General features: G+C 46.0%; 1 protein-coding gene across 1 annotated transcript in view; it reads left to right on the top strand.

Moving 5' to 3' along the window:
* Positions 1-872: 872 nt before the first annotated feature.
* The window catches only part of DHRS3 (dehydrogenase/reductase 3), a 76,133-nt gene continuing 59,614 nt past the window's right edge, over positions 873-17,391 (top strand). Inside the window, exon 1 of the mRNA XM_069240752.1 lies at positions 873-2,360. Within this exon, the coding sequence (XP_069096853.1) occupies positions 2,166-2,360 (195 nt within the window). The 5' untranslated portion in view covers positions 873-2,165. The remainder of the gene's footprint in view (positions 2,361-17,391) is intronic.

Here is a 17,391-nt window from a genome sequence, read left to right as displayed (position 1 = left end):
CCATGCCAGCTCTAAACACCTTTAGGTTTTCAGGTCTAAGATGAAAGTTTCCTTGTCTAAATCCTAAATACAAGATAATTATGAGATCCCTGGGGTGAAGCAGATCACACCATATCTCTTTTAAGTATCCCAATACACTGCATACCACCATCTCTCCTAGTTGTTTCAGTGCCTGTATTCAAAGATTTGTCGCAAAGATCTGTGACACTTTTATAAAACGACCACGATCCTCTGCATGATGCTTTTTCCCCCACTCTCTTGCGGTGAGAAGTCCGGAGTATTCTCCCATATTCCCCTCTTCTAAGTGCCTAGAAGAATTTAAATTCTGCAGTGACCACTATACCAACCACTAAACATCAGGTAGTATAAATATATGGCGCATTTTAGGGGTTATGTTCGTGTATTTAGGTAAAGTTGATAGTTTGTGTTCGTACCTAAAGTGAACATAAGCCTGGGGTAGTCACAAATTCCATCAGACCTGCATAGGTAAGTTTGGAATCAGAGGGTGTCGGCAAACGCTTTTTCCCACTTTTTTCCCGCCATCACGCCGCTGAACGCCACGACCCCATTGCATGGGAACACCAATGTAGCCTCTCACACAAAAACTGCTAGCGACATGCACCTCACTGTAAACATAACCTTTCAGCTAAGCACTCTTTAATGGTGTAGCGCAGCGTGCTACCTCTGCGATAATGTGCTTTGTTGCTTCGTCAAGAGTACGAAGCACTATGCTAAAGCAATCACTCACACGACCCTATCATAGCTGGCCCCGGAACGAGAATCATTCCCGCCCTCTTAAGCACGCACAAACGTGACCAACTCGGAGATGACGACCCCGAGAACTGGCTTGCAAAAGGGTAAATCCCCCCTTCACAACTCACAGACTTCAAGGCGAGCACCAAATACATGCCAGCCTCGCGTGGCACAGGCGTTCATGGGAGCGGTAACAGCGCGCAACGCTGCAGGGGCGCGCTCCGTGTTATTACTTTGACGATTTCTATTAAAATAATAAATATATTAGAAGGATATAATTGGCGACGCCGCTGGCAGGAGTGTTGCGCCTAACACGTTGTGTCTCGTGCACAGTACCAGCTTCAGCCCCCGCTGACTAGCTGTCTGCTCTGGGTGAGGAGGGTAGCGCATTGGGATGGCCTGGGGGGGGGGGGGGGGGGGGGGGTGTCATGGTGCGTGCTCCGAAGGGCACGCTGCTGCTGTGCCCCTTATACCCCACCCTCTTCTGTGTGCGCAGCAGAGATAGCGCCGAGGGAGGGCGGGGGTGGGAGCCAGCAGAAGGCAGCAGCCACTCACAGAAACAGTAGTGAAATATTCTTAACACTTTAACTGTCAATCAGACTTAATGGGGTATAAAACTCCAAGTAGCAAGCAACCGAGAGAACACAGGCGAAGTGAGAGACAAGTAAGAAGGAAGCGAGCAGCGAAGAAAAAAAAGAAGAATAGAGAACGATATTGAAAAGGAGAGGGGAATAAACGAAAAATATAGAGAGCGTCGGCAACAGAGCGCGAAAGAGGAAGAGAGCGGGGGTAATCCAATGAATGAGACGGTGGCAGTTATTTTCTACAAATCCTGAAATCTGAACTTGGCCGGGCTGCCAGGGGGTGGAGGCAGTAGCCGTCGCTGACAGCGTTCTCTAGGCCCCCGCCAGAGAGGGGGGAAGAGGCAGTATTTACTGGGCCCCCTCCCTGGCCCGGGGCATCTACGGAGCAGAGAGTGAACAGCCTCTCTTTAAACTGTGCACCCGGGTCTCTCTCAGCCATTTCCTGGCTCCAAGAATAGTGAGCGGCGGGCACGGCAGGCTGAGCTCTGTGCCAGGGGAGGCAGCAGGCCGAGCATTCACCTCCCCCGGGTGAGGGCTCCTCTCCTGACTGTGCCCCAAGAGGGCCTACCACCCTCACCGACCAGCCGCCCCCCTGCAGAAGGGCTTTCAGGACTGCACCAAACCGCTCGGCACTTAACATCTCCGGAGGTTTCGTTTTGGACACTTGAAATGTGGTGTTTTTTTAGGTACTTTGGTGCTGCCTCTCGGTAAGAGTTGCACGTTGCGCAGCAGTGCCCCACCCCCTGTGGTCATTTCATCCCCCGAAGGCGGACTTTGTTTGGGTGTCCTGACCCTGCGCAGTTGGACCTTGTTCCGGGGACACCGAGGATGGAGTGCCGTGCTCTGGGCAGCCTCCTGCTCTTCCCCCTGCACATGCTTTACCTGGTGCTGAAAGCGGCGGTGCGCATGGTACGGCCGCCCCGACCCCGGGAGCTGAGCGGGGAGACGGTCCTCATTACGGGCGGGGGAAGGGGCATCGGACGCCACCTGGCCCACGAGTTCGCCAGACAGAGAGCTAAGAAGGTAAGAGGTCAGGGAAGGGGCGCTGGGTCTCACAACACCCTTATATTCGGACCCCACACAGCGCCACGCACAGCAGACTTGGCGCTCCGAACCTCGCAGACACCACCGACACAGGCTAGTCTGTAGTGTAGCCATCCACAAACAGAACACCGTAGGGCATGCTGTACTCCTCACAGAGCACCCTGCCCTGCCGTCGAGCCACCTCCACAGCGCTCCAAGGGGCGGACTTGGCTCTATACACAGAACAGCCTGCCCCGTGCCACCCACAAGCAGTACCGACAGAGCAGCAACCACTGTATTCGCCCCCTCAGTACAACCCAGCAGAGACCTGCACCGTAGTCACCGACACAGCAGGGCTGTCGGCTATATATCTGCCTCACGAGCACACACAATGCAACCAGCAGATCCGCCGTGTTGGAGAGTCCCCACAGAGCAGGATGCACTGCACACCCACCTGACATAGACAGAGTACACCTCCAGTGCACCTTTCAAACCACCCACAGGGGAGCATGCACTGTCCTGGTTGACAACCGTACAGAGCACCGTACAGAGCAAGCATCCTGCAAGGTGCCTCATTGCCCACACTACCGATTCACCACACCCTTCCCTGTACTCGCACAGAGCACCACGGTGGTGGCGACATTGCCATCACGCACACCACCTGCACCGAGTGCCCTGCATTGCTCTCAGACTCTGTCTCTACAGTGCAGTATGGTTTGCCGTCACACCTCTCAGAGTTCCCCCACGGAGCAACCAGCGTTGTTTCCCCACCTCACACAGACCCCCCCTCCCCCCCCAAGAGATTTTCCTACATTATAGCCTTACCTCACGCAGATCCACCACAGAGCAGGACGCACTGCACCCTTCCCTCTCACACAACACCCCCAGAGAGCAGCTTGTGTTGCACTCATACTTCACGGACAACGCACCACTAAAAGCCTGCTTGGCACCCCCGAATCTCTTGAGTTCTTTTTCCCATCTCTCATGTGGATGTCACACATTCCATCAGCACGCCGTTTACTGTTGGTTTCTACGTCTTCTGTGCCAGGGGGAGAGGGGCGCACTGGGCATTCAGGGGAAGAGGCAGCGCAGCCTGCTATTATTATGCATTAACTGGTGATTTCCAAGTCCGCCTCTCCGATGCGCCAGACCCCCTGCCAGCAAGAGTGCTGTGCTCGTGAACTTGTTGGATTTAAAGCAAACGCGTTCATTTTTTGCAGCCAGGTTTGAGGCAGCTCGCTGGTCGCTTCTGTTTACCATTTGCAAGGGGTGCTGAGTGATCTGCATCTCAGGGCCAGTACTTCCCATCCGATATCCACCGCTTGTTGTGCAGGCAGGTTTCTTCTGAGTAGAGGTACAGGTGTTATCAGCTGAAAGTGTTTTCTTGCCAGTTGTCAGTGGGGCACAACTTGCCCGCGGTTCCGCTGACAGCAGGCTGAGGAAGGAACCATGCCCGCCTGGTGATCTAAATAACGCAAAAATAGACTGGCACGCAGACACTTTTTCTGGAGTGTGAGTGGAGCGCTGGGAGATAACCTGACTTGCCCAATACCAGAAACCTTAAACAAATTGAGGATGTTGAGATTGCAACAAGGGCGTTCTAGTTTCATAGTGAGCAAGTCAAGCACCATATCACTACTCCATCTGTCTCCACAGCTCCATTCTTAAAACACACCACCCCTTAACTCTTTACATAACCACTATGAGGCATATTCAAGAGAACCTAGCGCCACCGGATCGTCACTTTTAGTGAGGCTCCGAGGCTGTAAGCACTGCTCCATAATTATAAGGAAATGTAACACCACTTTTTTGTGGTGTTATGCCTACTTGTACGTAAAACCTCTCTAACGCAGTTTTCTGTGCTAGAGGGGCATGCAATGGATGTTTCTCTGAGCGTTCCACCGCAACACCCATTGTTTTCGACTGCCTCAGATTTATTTATGAGTTGTCATAAACCTGAGGCAATGCTGCCTCAGATTTATGAGTTGCCCTAAACCTGAGGCAATGCTAAAAACTAATGCCATCCCAGGGGTGCCATTAGCCTGGCAAAACGAGGAGGGATGCTTTTATTCCTCCTTGTTTTTTTGCTTTTTCTTAGTGTGCTGCATTCTGCTTTTTCTGTGTGTGCACCTTCCTGCACATAAACAATCTATCCTCTAAGCACAGACACCCTTGCACTACTGTGCAAGGATGCTTGTGTTGGTGAAAGTGGCACGGTGCTGCACCACTTTAGCATAAATCTGGACTATCTCTCCCACGTCTATATATATAGAGCACATCTGTCCCACAAAAAGCTCCTTCCATTTGGCCAGGGGTGTTGCTATTGAACACATCTCTGTCATCACCACTCCCGCAGATCATACCACTCCCACACATCCTCCAGAAGGCCAATCATGAATCCAGGCTTCATATCTCCCATAGGCATCATTTCTACCACACCTACTCCTACAGTTCCTTCCTAAGCCAGTTCTCCCCTCGAACCACATTGCCATATCTTCTCCTACAGTGGCTTCCATAGTCCACATCTCCTCCACACCTTGTGCCATAGACCTCTCCACACCTTCCATTGACCAGCCTTATCCAGTGCACCCCCAGTCGCCCTCCTCCACATCTCTCTATGCTCAAAGGCTGCACTGCAACATTTTAACATGCAAAGCGTCAACACAAATGCTGGTAACATGTACTTTCAGTATATGGAAGGACATTTTGTAGCAAGTGACAGGTATCTCCTCGGAGCCAGACAGAAGCAAAGGAGTGAAGTTAATGTGGTGAACTCTTTGTGCCAGTTACAACTTGTTCTGAGGACATCATAGTAGGCAGGATTCAAAACATTATGAAAGCTCCAAGCAGCATCATTCGTTCTCACACTGGGGGGACGTTAGGAGTGGAGGGAGCGCAGGGGATACTTTGTTTCCCATAGTAAGATCTACTGTAGCTTACAAAGTACACTATTCGCTGTAGAGGTAGTGCACTTGCCTAGACATAGCCAATGTTTGGCATGTTCCAGTGCAGTTGGGATGCTTTGCTGTGTGGCATTACCATGTTATTGGAGGTCACCGTTAGCGAGTTCCTACTTTATAGCCATAATTATGTGTTTTGGAATTTGTAGGTACACACTTGTGTAGAACATGTGAAACTACAAGTCCACTGGGCCGGGTGACAGCTGTGGGACTGTTGTTCATGCAGTGCTGTACTACATGGTCTGAAAAGGAAGATGCACTCATTAGTCTGTGATGTGCAATTGTAGGAGTGAGTGGAGGGTGAGGTATTTGCAAAGTGAGACAGGCAACGCTTGTGACTCATTGATCATCCTCACTTTGACCAACTGGTCTTTGTCAGTCTAAATCTAAAGGCAAGAGCACTGGTTTTGTCAAAAAGAGTCCCAGCTGGTTTCCTTCCAGTCTTTGCCTGTGTGTCCTGAAGGTCTCAGGACGACCAAGGCCTCCCTGAACTCAAGCAAATCTTCATGGTCATTTCACGGTCTTCCCCACCAGTGTATTAAAGTCAGTATCCCAAAGCCAGATAAAAGGACACAAACTGCTGCAGTAGAACACACAGCCGCGAAATAGGTGGAATGTTGGTAATAAGAGGCATGCGCCAAATTAAACAAAAATGTTCTTTAGGCACTCATTCTTCTTTAACATGACCTGTCTAATCAGGGACAGCCTGTTCTTGACCAAACAAACGAGATACATACTTGGGAGTTGGGTAACTGGGCATGTTGTTTTAACTTGGTCATAGTACAATGTCGCCACTCAGTACATAAAATAAATGGTAGGTCTGGCTGACTTCAATGGTTTCAAAATACAGCTGATGGCCAGGGTCCATGTGCCACTGAGTACCCGTCTCCTTCACCCTTCAGTCCCCATACTTTTGCTTCTGGGATTGCATCTGTCACACTATTAATGAGTTATATGTTTTATTACACATTCCTCTTACCGGTTGTGTGGTTGTGTGTGCAAGCGTTAAATCCATGTGGCTGTGGTCCCTTTTATTGAGCTAACCAACAATTTATGGGTGGGACCAAACAGGTCTATTCTACAGATCAATTCTATGGGTGTAATGGTCCTTGGAAGTAAAGGGTCATCACTTTATGCAGCTTAGGAAGGAGATAGATTAATAGATGGGGCGTAGCCTTAAAGGGAACAGATCCGCTGGAGTAGAGGCATCTCTAAAAGAGAAAAATCCCTAAAATGAGCTGACCTGTAGAAGGTATTGCTCCCAAGAAGAGATGGATCCCTTGAATGGACACGTTGCCTAGAAGGGGTGGCTCTGCAGAAAGAAGAGATCTCCAGAAAGGACAGGGTGAGCTGTTAGAAGAGAATACAGGGAATGCAGCTGTGTAGATGGGGCAGATCCATATAGTCAACATGTTGGTAGTAGCTATAATTCCATAAAAGGGACAGATTCTTAGAAGATCCATTAAAAGAGCACATAAGGAAAAATACCAGGCCCAGATAAGGGACAGATCCGTAGATTAATGAATCAGTAGTGAGAATGGATTCAGAGAAGTGGGTAATTTCACTTAAAGGTTTTTTTAATGGATTGATCTATTGATTTATGGCTCCTCAGTAGGAATTGATCTGTGAAAGGTGCAATAAATCGATGACTACCTTGTTTGGCGGGTTAATCCATAGACTGATAGAGGCATAGAAGGGAGCAATCCATAAAAGCAAAGAATCTATAAATGGATTAGAGCTCTGTTGTTTGTGAGTCTGTCGCTTGACATGTCTTTAAACTGATTGCTCAATAGACTGATGGGTCAATAGAAAGGACCGGTCTTTAGAACGACGGTTCTGTGTAAGGTGAGTATTCCTAAAAGCCGAGGTGATCATTCAACTTAGTATATTATGTTGGTCCAACATTGTAACGCTGCGTCCGGTTGCAGCATGGTGTAAACTGGTGGGCCCAATTTAATGTCTCTAATTTGGTAGCGAAGACAACACGAGAGAGCAGCTTTCCTGGTACCACCTGTGGTGAATCTGATAACATAATTGTGCTCTCAATTTTAAATCGCCTCACAGCTGCCTACCTTCGACAGTGTTCCAGTACTCCTCATTAGATTCATTCATTTTGGTATTTCCTTCTGGGGACCATGTGCTTTGAAAACACGCGATTCGCAATATTTTATGGACATTTTGATTAAAATTCAAATAAACCCTTAACATTAAGTCACATATTTGAGGTATTAGCCTCTCATACAAATCTTTTCATAGGATGGGCTGGAACACTAAAGGCCAAATAATTTGGGAACCTGTTTTTCCAGTACTGACCAGTGGAGGGCGTGCACGATTTTCTCCGTTTGGCCAGTCGAATCCATTTTTACTTATTTATCTCGAGGATACTTTTTATAAAGTTTGGTGTGATATTTTCACCTTGTTTTCTTGTGGTTTGGAAGAATTAGGTCAGGATCTATAGTTAGGCAGCGTTTAAGAGAGAACTTCAGCTACAAATGTATTTTTTCCCTTTAGTTTGAAGTCGTCAACGTATTGGAGCGGGGGGGAATAATAATTTTATGCAGTCTTAAATATTTAGTTGTCATATTTCATTACCATGGAAAGAAACAGACGAGCCAGATATTCCGTTTTCTTTCCTGCGTGTGTGCCTGAAAAACAGCTTGATTAACTGGGTGTAACACCAGCTACTGTCGTTCTCATAACTCTGCTCTGTGCCCCGCCTGTTCTACCACAACAAACAACAATCTTTGTGTGCAGTTGCTGCTCTTCACATTCATAGCAGCTATATCCAAATATCAGGCGTCCTGCGCAGTGGAGAAAAGGGTGTAAACTTTGCAGTGCTCTTTAACTCTGAATTTATTAGCATCCGCCTGCATAAACCTGATTAACAGATTGCTGTGTGGTTAGGAACACCATATCCAGGTTTGGTTGTTCCTTCAACAACCAAATGCATTCTGGGAGTTGTAGTCTTGTTTCTCTTGACTCGAGTCAATTACACCAACACAAATTGAAACAAAGACTTTTAAAAGAGAAGCCGGGAGCTGGAATAAGCAGTCCCTGATTACATAATGGCATCTAGTAATCCTGTCTCGAGCGGCTATGTAAACGTTTACTGCAGCCACCTACCATGCATCAAAAACTCACAATTTACACAAACACGTAATGCAGTAAATGCAGTCCCCCTCCCCATATTTAAGTTGTGCTTAAGGCGCCCTTTGAGCTTTTAGGTCTTTAGCCAGCTTGCAGGTGCTGAGAGAAACTTGTCACCCCAGAGGAACAGTAAATGAAACAAGCATTTGCAATGTAATAGGTCTTGCATTTGTGAGAGCGAGAGCTATTGATGTTGTAAATGACAATGTAATTTACCTATGTGTTTTGGTTTAGAGTGTAGTGGATGTATGTCAGGTGCCACAGCAACCCTCCCAGGCCTGTCGCTGCAGGAGAGAGTACGCAAAATGGCCACGATCTTGGGAGTGTTTTTGCCTCACTCCTACAGACTCGCTGTGATATTATACACAGGAGTCCAGAGGATGATGGGGAAGCCCTTTGCACCTGTGACAGCGACTGTGGGGGATATTCGAAGTGGGGGCCTCTTAAAAAAAGAAAGCAGTGCTATTTGAGCGCTATTTTAGATTCCCGAAAACAAGGAAGAGGAAGAAACAACATATGGCCACAAAGCACGAAGCAGTGAGGCAAAATAGAAAAATAGTGCACCACATTAACATGGACGATCGTGCAATGATCCTTGTAAAAGGGTCAGTCTACAAGGCGGTAACAAACCAGCCTCAAGACAGGACACATGTAAAGCATTTACCAACAACATCAAGGGATTTTTAAAAGGCAGGACCAGGAACCAATGAAACTGATGGGCGTGGAATGTGCGTGGTTAAAGCCCACAGAATAGATTGCAGGTATTCTGAAAATACGGCACACCACACACGTTTGCGGCTTACGATAATCAATAATGGTAAAAAAAATACCTTCATTTGTGCAGTAGCTTTGGTTAGTGTTTTCAGAGGTGAACTGGCCTTTCCGGAGTTAGGCTGAGCAGTACCATGTCATGAGAGATAGAGTTAGTTGCAAACTGATTTGGTACCTATGATAGAGACACAGGGCTGGGGCTGGGGCGTTCAGAGTCATGTGTTAGGCATAGCATGAACCTTTGCCACTAACAGAAGCATTAAGCATGGGTGTAGCTATCATTAGTGAGTAGGTTCACTGACGCAGGGTCTGGAGTGTTTGAGGAGCATATATGGCCACCTGTAACTACCAAATTAGGGGGGAGGTCCCCATTTTTATGCATAACAGCTTATGAAATCCTTGTCACACCACAGTTCTTAGGTCACATACATAGAGAGTTAAAATCACAGTAGTTGTAAAGCTCTTGTTTATGAGTAATAAACTGACACTCATAGGTTGCAGTAATGTACTCCCAACGATTTCCTGGACTTGCTGAAGTCTGTCTGGGTCAGCCTCCATTCTCACTAGACAAAGTGTGCCACATGATGACAGCAAAATGACCACACGGCCCATCAAGTCTGCCATTTGTACTTGTTATACAAATGGGGATTGTAATGACACAGGATCTAGATAACTGTACTACTTAAATTATGTTGTTCTTCAGCTGTTGTCAAACTTTCACTTGAGGTGATCCATTTTCCAAGTTAGGAGACATCTTCTGTGGTTGCAGCAAACAAAGCGTAGTTAGCCCCTTGGGTGCCCAGGACGAGGTGACCTCGTCCTCAGCGCCGGTTCCCCGGTGCCGAGGACGAGACCACCTCGTCCTGCTATGGGCCCCCGGGGAGAGCGCTAGCGCTCCCCGATGGCCAGGCACCCCCCTCCCCTGGGCAGGGATGGAAAGGGAACCGCTTCCCCTTCCACCCCGCCCCCCGTAACCCCCCATGGCGTCTGATGACATCAGTGCACTTTTGCGCGCTGACCTCATCAGAGGCCTTCCCCTCGGCGATCGGAGGAGAAATGCTTTTCATGTGGAGGGGACAGAGAAGCCTGAAAGGAGAGGAATTTCAGGCTTCTCTGAGCATTTCTGCTGCCTGATCGCGATGCGATCGGGCAGCAGATATGCCACTAGACACCAGGGAATTATTTTTTGTACATTTACTGCTAAGGGGAGCGGCCCCTTGGGCAAGGGCCGCTCCTCGGGGGGCAATTAATTTCTTGGCATTTCTGCCCCCCCCCCCACCCGGGGCAGATCGACCTGATATTATTAGGGTAGCTCTGGGGGACGGCATTATTAGGCCATTTCCGCACCCCCTGGGGGCAGATCGGCCTTGCGATCTGCCATGGGGGGGCAGGAACCACTAGACACCAGGGAATATTTTTTTGTGTGGGCTATTTCAAGTAAGGGGAGCGGCCCCTTGGGCAAGGGCCGCTCCTCTGCGGCAAATTATTTCTAGGCCATTTCTGCTCCCCCCCCCCGGGGCAGATTGGGCTAATATTATTAGCCATACCCCCACCCCAAATAAATGGGGCCAAAGTTGTTCTGCCCACCAGTGGGCAGATTGGGCAATTACCCCCGATCCACACCCCGGGGGGACAGAAAGTCTACTAGATGCCAGGGAATAAAAAAAATTAAAGAAAATAGTGAGGTGGTGGCTACCAACCAGTATGGAATGGGCCTGGTTATGCCCCCACCCGAACTGAAGGGGCTTACAGTCTTTCAGCTCTCCCCGCACACTAAAACATCTTATCCCATGGCAAGCAAAAGGACATTTGATTATTTTTGGTTTTTGTTTCACATTTGGGCCATGAGAGCTTGGTAACTCTCAAAATCGTCCCACTTGGAATGGTGAGGGCTGCACTTTTTTTTACTTTGGGACGCTGCCATGTAGAAAAATCCACAAGACCTAGACACATCTGAAAACTAAACATCTAGTTGATTACAGGGTGGTGTGCTTCACCTGCACCCCGCACCATTTCCTTACCCACAATGCCCTGCAAACCTGCAACTTTGCTGGAAAGCACACATTTTTCCCACATTTTTGTGATGGAACCTTCCAGAATCTTCAGTAATCCACAAAATTCCTACCACCCAGCATTGTCTCATCTATACCGATGACATTTCTGCTGCACTTGTCAGCCTAAAAATGTTTTTTTTCAAACTGCCATTTTGGACCCACTTTGGTTCCCCCTCAATTTCAACGTGTTTTTGGGTCTTCCCTGTCACAAACACTTGGCCCACCTACACAAGTGAGGTATCATTTTTACCCCGAGACTGAGGGGAACGTTGGGTGGTAGGAAATTTGTCTCGGTGCAGTGATCCCACACAGAAATGTGGGAAAAATGTGATTTTTTTAGCTAAATTTGCGGTTTGCTGAGGATTCTGGGTAAGAAAATATTGGGGGATCCACGCAAGTCACACCCCCCTTGACTCCCTCGGGTGTCTAGTTTTCAGAAATGTCTGGGTTTGGTAGGTTTCCCTAGCCTAGGACCAAAAACGCAGGTAACCCCGCCCCCCCCCACACACACACACAAAAACAGGTAGTTTTCTATTTGATAATTTTGATGTGTCCAGATAGTGTTTTGGGGCATTTCCTGTTGTGAGCACAAGGTCTACCCACACAAGTGGGGTACCATTTTTATCGGGAGACTTGTTATGGCTCTCAGATTCCAGAACTTTCTGTCACCGAAATGTGAGGAAAAGTGTTTTTTTAGCCACATTTTGAGGTTTGCAAAGGATTCTGGGTAACAGAACCTGGTGAGAGCCCGACAAGTCACCCCGTCTTGGATTCCCCATGGTCTCTAGTTTTCAAAAATGCACAGGTTTGGTAGGTTTCCCTAGGTGGCTGCTGAGCTAGAGGCCAAAACTCACAGGTAGGCACTTTGCAAAAAACACCTGTTTACTTTCAGAAAATGTGATGTGTCCACTTTGTGTTTTGGGGCATTTCCTGTCGCGGGCACTAGGCCTACCCGCACAAGTGAGGTACCATTTTTATCGGGAGACTTGGGGTAATGCTGAGTGGAAGGAAATTTGTGGCTCCTCTCAGATTCCACAACTTTCTGTCACCGAAATGTGAGGAAAAAGTATTTTTTTAGCCACATTTTGAGGTTTGCAAAGGATTCTGGGTAACAGAACCTGGTGAGAGCCCCACAAGTCACCCCATCTTGGATTCCCCTAGGTCTCTAGTTTTCAAAAATGCACAGGTTTGGTAGGTTTCCCTAGGTGGCGGCTGAGCTAGAGGCCAAAATCAACAGTTAGGCACTTTGCAAAAAACACCTCTCTCTGTTTTCTTTGAGAAAATGTGATGTGTCCTCTTTGTGTTGTGGGGCATTTCCTGTTGCGGGCACTAGGCCTACCCACACAAGTGAGGTATTATTTTTATCGGGACACTTGGGGGAACATAGAATAGCAAAACAAGTGTTATTGCCCCTTGTCTTTCTTTACATTTTTTCCTTCCAAATATAAGACAGTGTGTAAAAAAGACATCTATTTGAGAAATGCCCTGTAATTCACATGCTAGTATGGGCACCCCAGAATTCAGAGATGTGCAAATAACCACTACTCCTCAACACCTTATCTTGTGCCCATTTTGGAAATACAAAGGTTTTCTTGATACCTATTTTTGACTCTTTATATTTCAGCAAATGATTTGCTGTATACCCGGTTTAGAATGAAAACCCACTGCAAGGTGCAGCTCATTTATTGGCTCTGGGTACCTAGGGTTCTTGATGAACCTACAAGCCCTATATATCCCCGCAACCAGAAGAGTCCAGCAGACATAACGGTATATTGCTTTTAAAACTCTGACATCGCAGGAAAAAGTTACAGAGTAAAACGTAGAGAAAAATGGCTGTTTTTTTTTTCACCTCAATTTCAATATTTTTTTATTTCAGTTGTTATTTTCTGTAGGAAACCCTTGTAGGATCTACACAAAATACCCATTGTTGAATTCAGAATGTTGTCTACTTTTCAGAAATGTTTAGGTTTCTGGGATCCAGCATTGATTTCACACCCATTTCTGTCACTGACTGGAAGGAGGCTGAAAGCACAAAAATCGTAAAAACGGGGTATGTCCCAGTAAAATGCCAAAATTGTGTTGAAAAATTGGGTTTTCTGATTCAAGTCTGCCTGTTCCTGATAGCTGGGAAGCTGATTATTTTAGCACTGCAAACCCTTTGTTGATGCCAATTTCAGGGGAAAAACCACAAGCCTTCTTCTGCAGCCCTTTTTTCCAATTTTTATTTTTTAAAAATCGAAATTTTCACTGTATTTTGTCTAATTTCTTGGTCTCCTTCAGGGGAACCCACAAAGTGTGGGTACCTCTAGAATCCCTAGGATGTTGGAAAAAAAGGACGCAAGTTTGGCGTGGGTAGCTTATGTGGACAAAACGTTATGAGGGCCTAAGCGAGAACTATTCCAAATAGGCAAAAAAAGGCCTGGCACAAGAGAAGGAAAAGGCCTGGCAGTGAATCATCAAAAAGATTCTCGGGCCACATTTTTCATTGGGCTTATCATGGCATGGATATGAAACAAAACAAGTATGCTCTAGTCTTGCAACTTTGTATGAGCAGAGATTCACTCTTCCAGGGGCTTGGAGCCCAACAACCAGGCCAACATATTCACTGCCATCAGCTGTTTCTGGTGCACCACGTAAAAATACAGATATTGTTGTGCTGTGTTTTCCTCACAAATGTTCACGATGTTCCACAAGGTTCTTTAATGAGATGGAAACTAGGTGGAGTGTCTGTGTTGTTATGGTGCAAGAGCTGTCACTTTGGGTGTATCTGGGTTGTTCCAGCGGACACACCTGTCAGTGAATATGCCGGCAGCACGCCAGACTATTTATGTCAGTATTCCTATGTGCTGGCAATTATTCCGGTGTCCACCATAAATAAAGGCAGGCATTGTGAAGTGGACCGATTGCGAGCACATGTATTAACTCCACTTATGGGACCACTGATCTATATCCAACAAAAATGACTACAATTGCATATGACTTGCAGGGCACCCAAATTCCAATTCTGTATAACCTCAAAAATCGTTTGTAGTGCAGAATATCCCAGAATGTGAGGCGCTAAATTGCTTAATTCTGATCCCAGAAATACTCTAAAGTATAAATTGTCTTAATACATATCTCAATTGTACAGCCAATATATAGCACATATGTGCCTTCATAATATGATGGATCAATTTTCCCAATATGCATCACATATACTCACTTTGTGAGCATACCGTATTGGTCATGTACCTCTCCTGTGGGGGAGGGGGCAAAACATGGTCCAGTGCTCTGACATTACATTACTATCAGTCATCAGACCGATATTTAGTTGGTAAATGTCGATAGTAAAATGTTTTACTCTAAACAACAATGCCTCACATCCTCTCTTCGGCACCCCCGCGTCCCCTGGATTGTACAAACATTAGCTACATCTTAGTTTAGGCACAACAAATGAGAAACCGTAAAAAAAAAATTAACATGTGACCTTTACATTTTAATTTCTGTTTAGTTAGACAAAAATTGCCTTTCAAAAAATCACAAAGATAAGAAAGAAGAAATACAAACTCAGGTCACCAGAATTCACAAATTACAATTCAACAATTTAACCTACAATAAAAAAAGTGAAGATAAGAAATGCCAAATGCTACGTATAAATGATACATGTCATAAAAATGTCTGGCAGACTAGCGAAGCAATTCATAATATATGATAAACAGAGTTTTAAAAAAGTGTGATGTGAAGATATACAAAATGTCGAGAAGAGCTGCGCTTGCGCGCTGCTATGCTCAACCTAAAAATGACGAAAGCAGACTTGTGTAGCTCCATACTGTGAACCCCAACGTTTTCAGGAGCTTCCTGACTGAGGTGACAGAAGGAGGGGAACATATGAATTTTAACTTATTTCTCAGGGTAAGATGATTTTCCTCCTGTGGCAACGGTAAAATCACGGGGCCCCGAAGATAAAAAACAAATCCAACATGTCACAGCGATGTTGCATCATAAAAAGCAAATATCCTCCCCAACCTTGCTTACAATCTAGATGAGTATCCCATGGAACAGAAAGAAAGGGGATGATACTCAACCTTAGTTTAAAAACATTTGACCTTTACTGCTGTGCTGGGGGCTGTTCCGAGTAAGTAAACGCATACTAACCCCACCCCTTCCCCGATTACCAATGAATGTGTGGTTAGATCGATCAATGACTTTACCACAATGTAAATTCAATCCGAGCTTGGAGTAGACAGTCTGGCTCCCTTACACTCACTTACACACGTACTACTTCAAAGATATCTAAAAAGGATTTGGGCAGTTTATCCCTGGTTCAAAAACTGAGGCCCATTTTCATGCTAAGGGTGTCTTCAGCTCCATCTGTGAGCAAACATCAAATTCACAATCTTGTGTGAGGATCTAGAAATCCCGCCACTTCCGAATCTTAACAATAATTCACTTTAGACATGCCTACCTTCATCTGACCCCAAACGTTCTGTTTACCACCCTCTTAACACCACCTAGTTAGTCATTCGGGCAGTGAAGTTTTGGAAACCACTTCTTCCAATTGTAGGTGTCCACTTTCTGGTATCACTTTAGGAAGGCCTTTCGCCTAACCTCAGTTTGGTCATGCCTGCATCACACTGGCAGAAAGGGGATTGCATCTGGAAACCATTCATTCCACAAGGTGTGTGCTGCAAATCACAGGAATAAATGTAAAAATGTACTCAGTTAGGTTATGGTTTTTATGATGCTTTTCGGAGTTTTTACAGTTTTGTGAACAGCATCTGAAAGATTTTGTTGACGTCTCTTTATTGCTCCGACCTGCATAGGGTTTACTGACCATTTTCCAATCAGCTATAGATATTAGTTGAAGACAGAATGTCACTTTTTTACCCCTTTGCCCAGTGAAGACACATGACCAGTGTTTGTCATCAACACAGACATTGCTCAACAGTTGGAAAAGGATGGCATAATGAACACAAATGTTATTCTGCAGACAGATTTCTAGTTGAAGCTGAAAGCTGAAACTCTAATTTAATTTGGCCACTACAAAATAATGAACTTCTACCTCAACCCAGTAAAGTCACTGCTTCAGAAAATAGTAAAAGAACCAAACAGCCGGAATATCACCCAACCATCACACCACCACAAGGCCCCACTGATCACACAGAGTAATTAGGAAGAAGTGCACAGGAGACCTCCAAGTAGCCCCCTCTTGGGGAATAACTTGGAAACTGCAGCTGACAAAGGTCTGGGTAAGTAAGGTAGCCGGATGCTAGACCCGACCCCTCAATCTCCTGCCATTAGGAAAACAACAACCTGCAGGGGCCAGTCTACACACAGTTTCCCAATAAGGCTAAGATAAAAAGGGATTGCTGAACGTTATGTTTTATAACCTAACAAGACTCACCCCAGCTGTGGTTCCTTGTTTGATAATTCAATAACATCTAACCCTTGTGGGTTTGCTTGACTGGGGCATGTATGACTTTGACAGCTATTTTTGTTGCCACTGCCTCAGACATGTCAAAAACATGTTCTTTCAAAATAGATACCGTTGATATTTCTCTGACAGTTGCAATGTGCCAATGGCACATGAGTCATTGGCTCAACCCATCAGCACATTAAAGCTTTGAGCACGTGGCCAGAGCACAGCACTGAACATCATGGCTGCCCATTTGGCGCTTGATAAGCTACCAAAATAAAAGCTGTGTCAAACGTATGGATTTAATAAACTCTTAATTCAATCCAGTGTGATTTAAATTTAATTTTGGCAAAACTCACAGGCCCTGCACTTCAAAAAGTGTGTCAGCTGTGAGATGCATACACTGTCCTTCAAACACCTTTACTGGCAAGCAGAAAAGCAAAAACAGTGGTTAGCAAGCATTGGAAAAGGCAATGGGGTTGGCATTGGCTGCCAAATTTTTGCTTTGCCAATGTTTGTGAATGTTGTTTTTTAAAACTGTGCAAGAGGATTACTTTTTCTATGTAAATGTACATTGTGCTAGAGAAGAATATTGCACTCACAAGAGTGGCAAGCAAATTGCTGTAGAGGGCTGACCCATTGCTGCATGTTGTAGGCCATAATAGGCTGACAATAAATGTGAATTATACAATAACGGACCAGTG

This window comes from Pleurodeles waltl, chromosome 6, assembly GCF_031143425.1.
Source record: "Pleurodeles waltl isolate 20211129_DDA chromosome 6, aPleWal1.hap1.20221129, whole genome shotgun sequence".
NCBI classification, from domain to species: Eukaryota; Metazoa; Chordata; class Amphibia; order Caudata; family Salamandridae; genus Pleurodeles; species Pleurodeles waltl.
The sequence above is the reverse complement of the archived record's forward strand: the minus strand, read 5'-3'. Positions and strand labels throughout refer to the sequence as shown.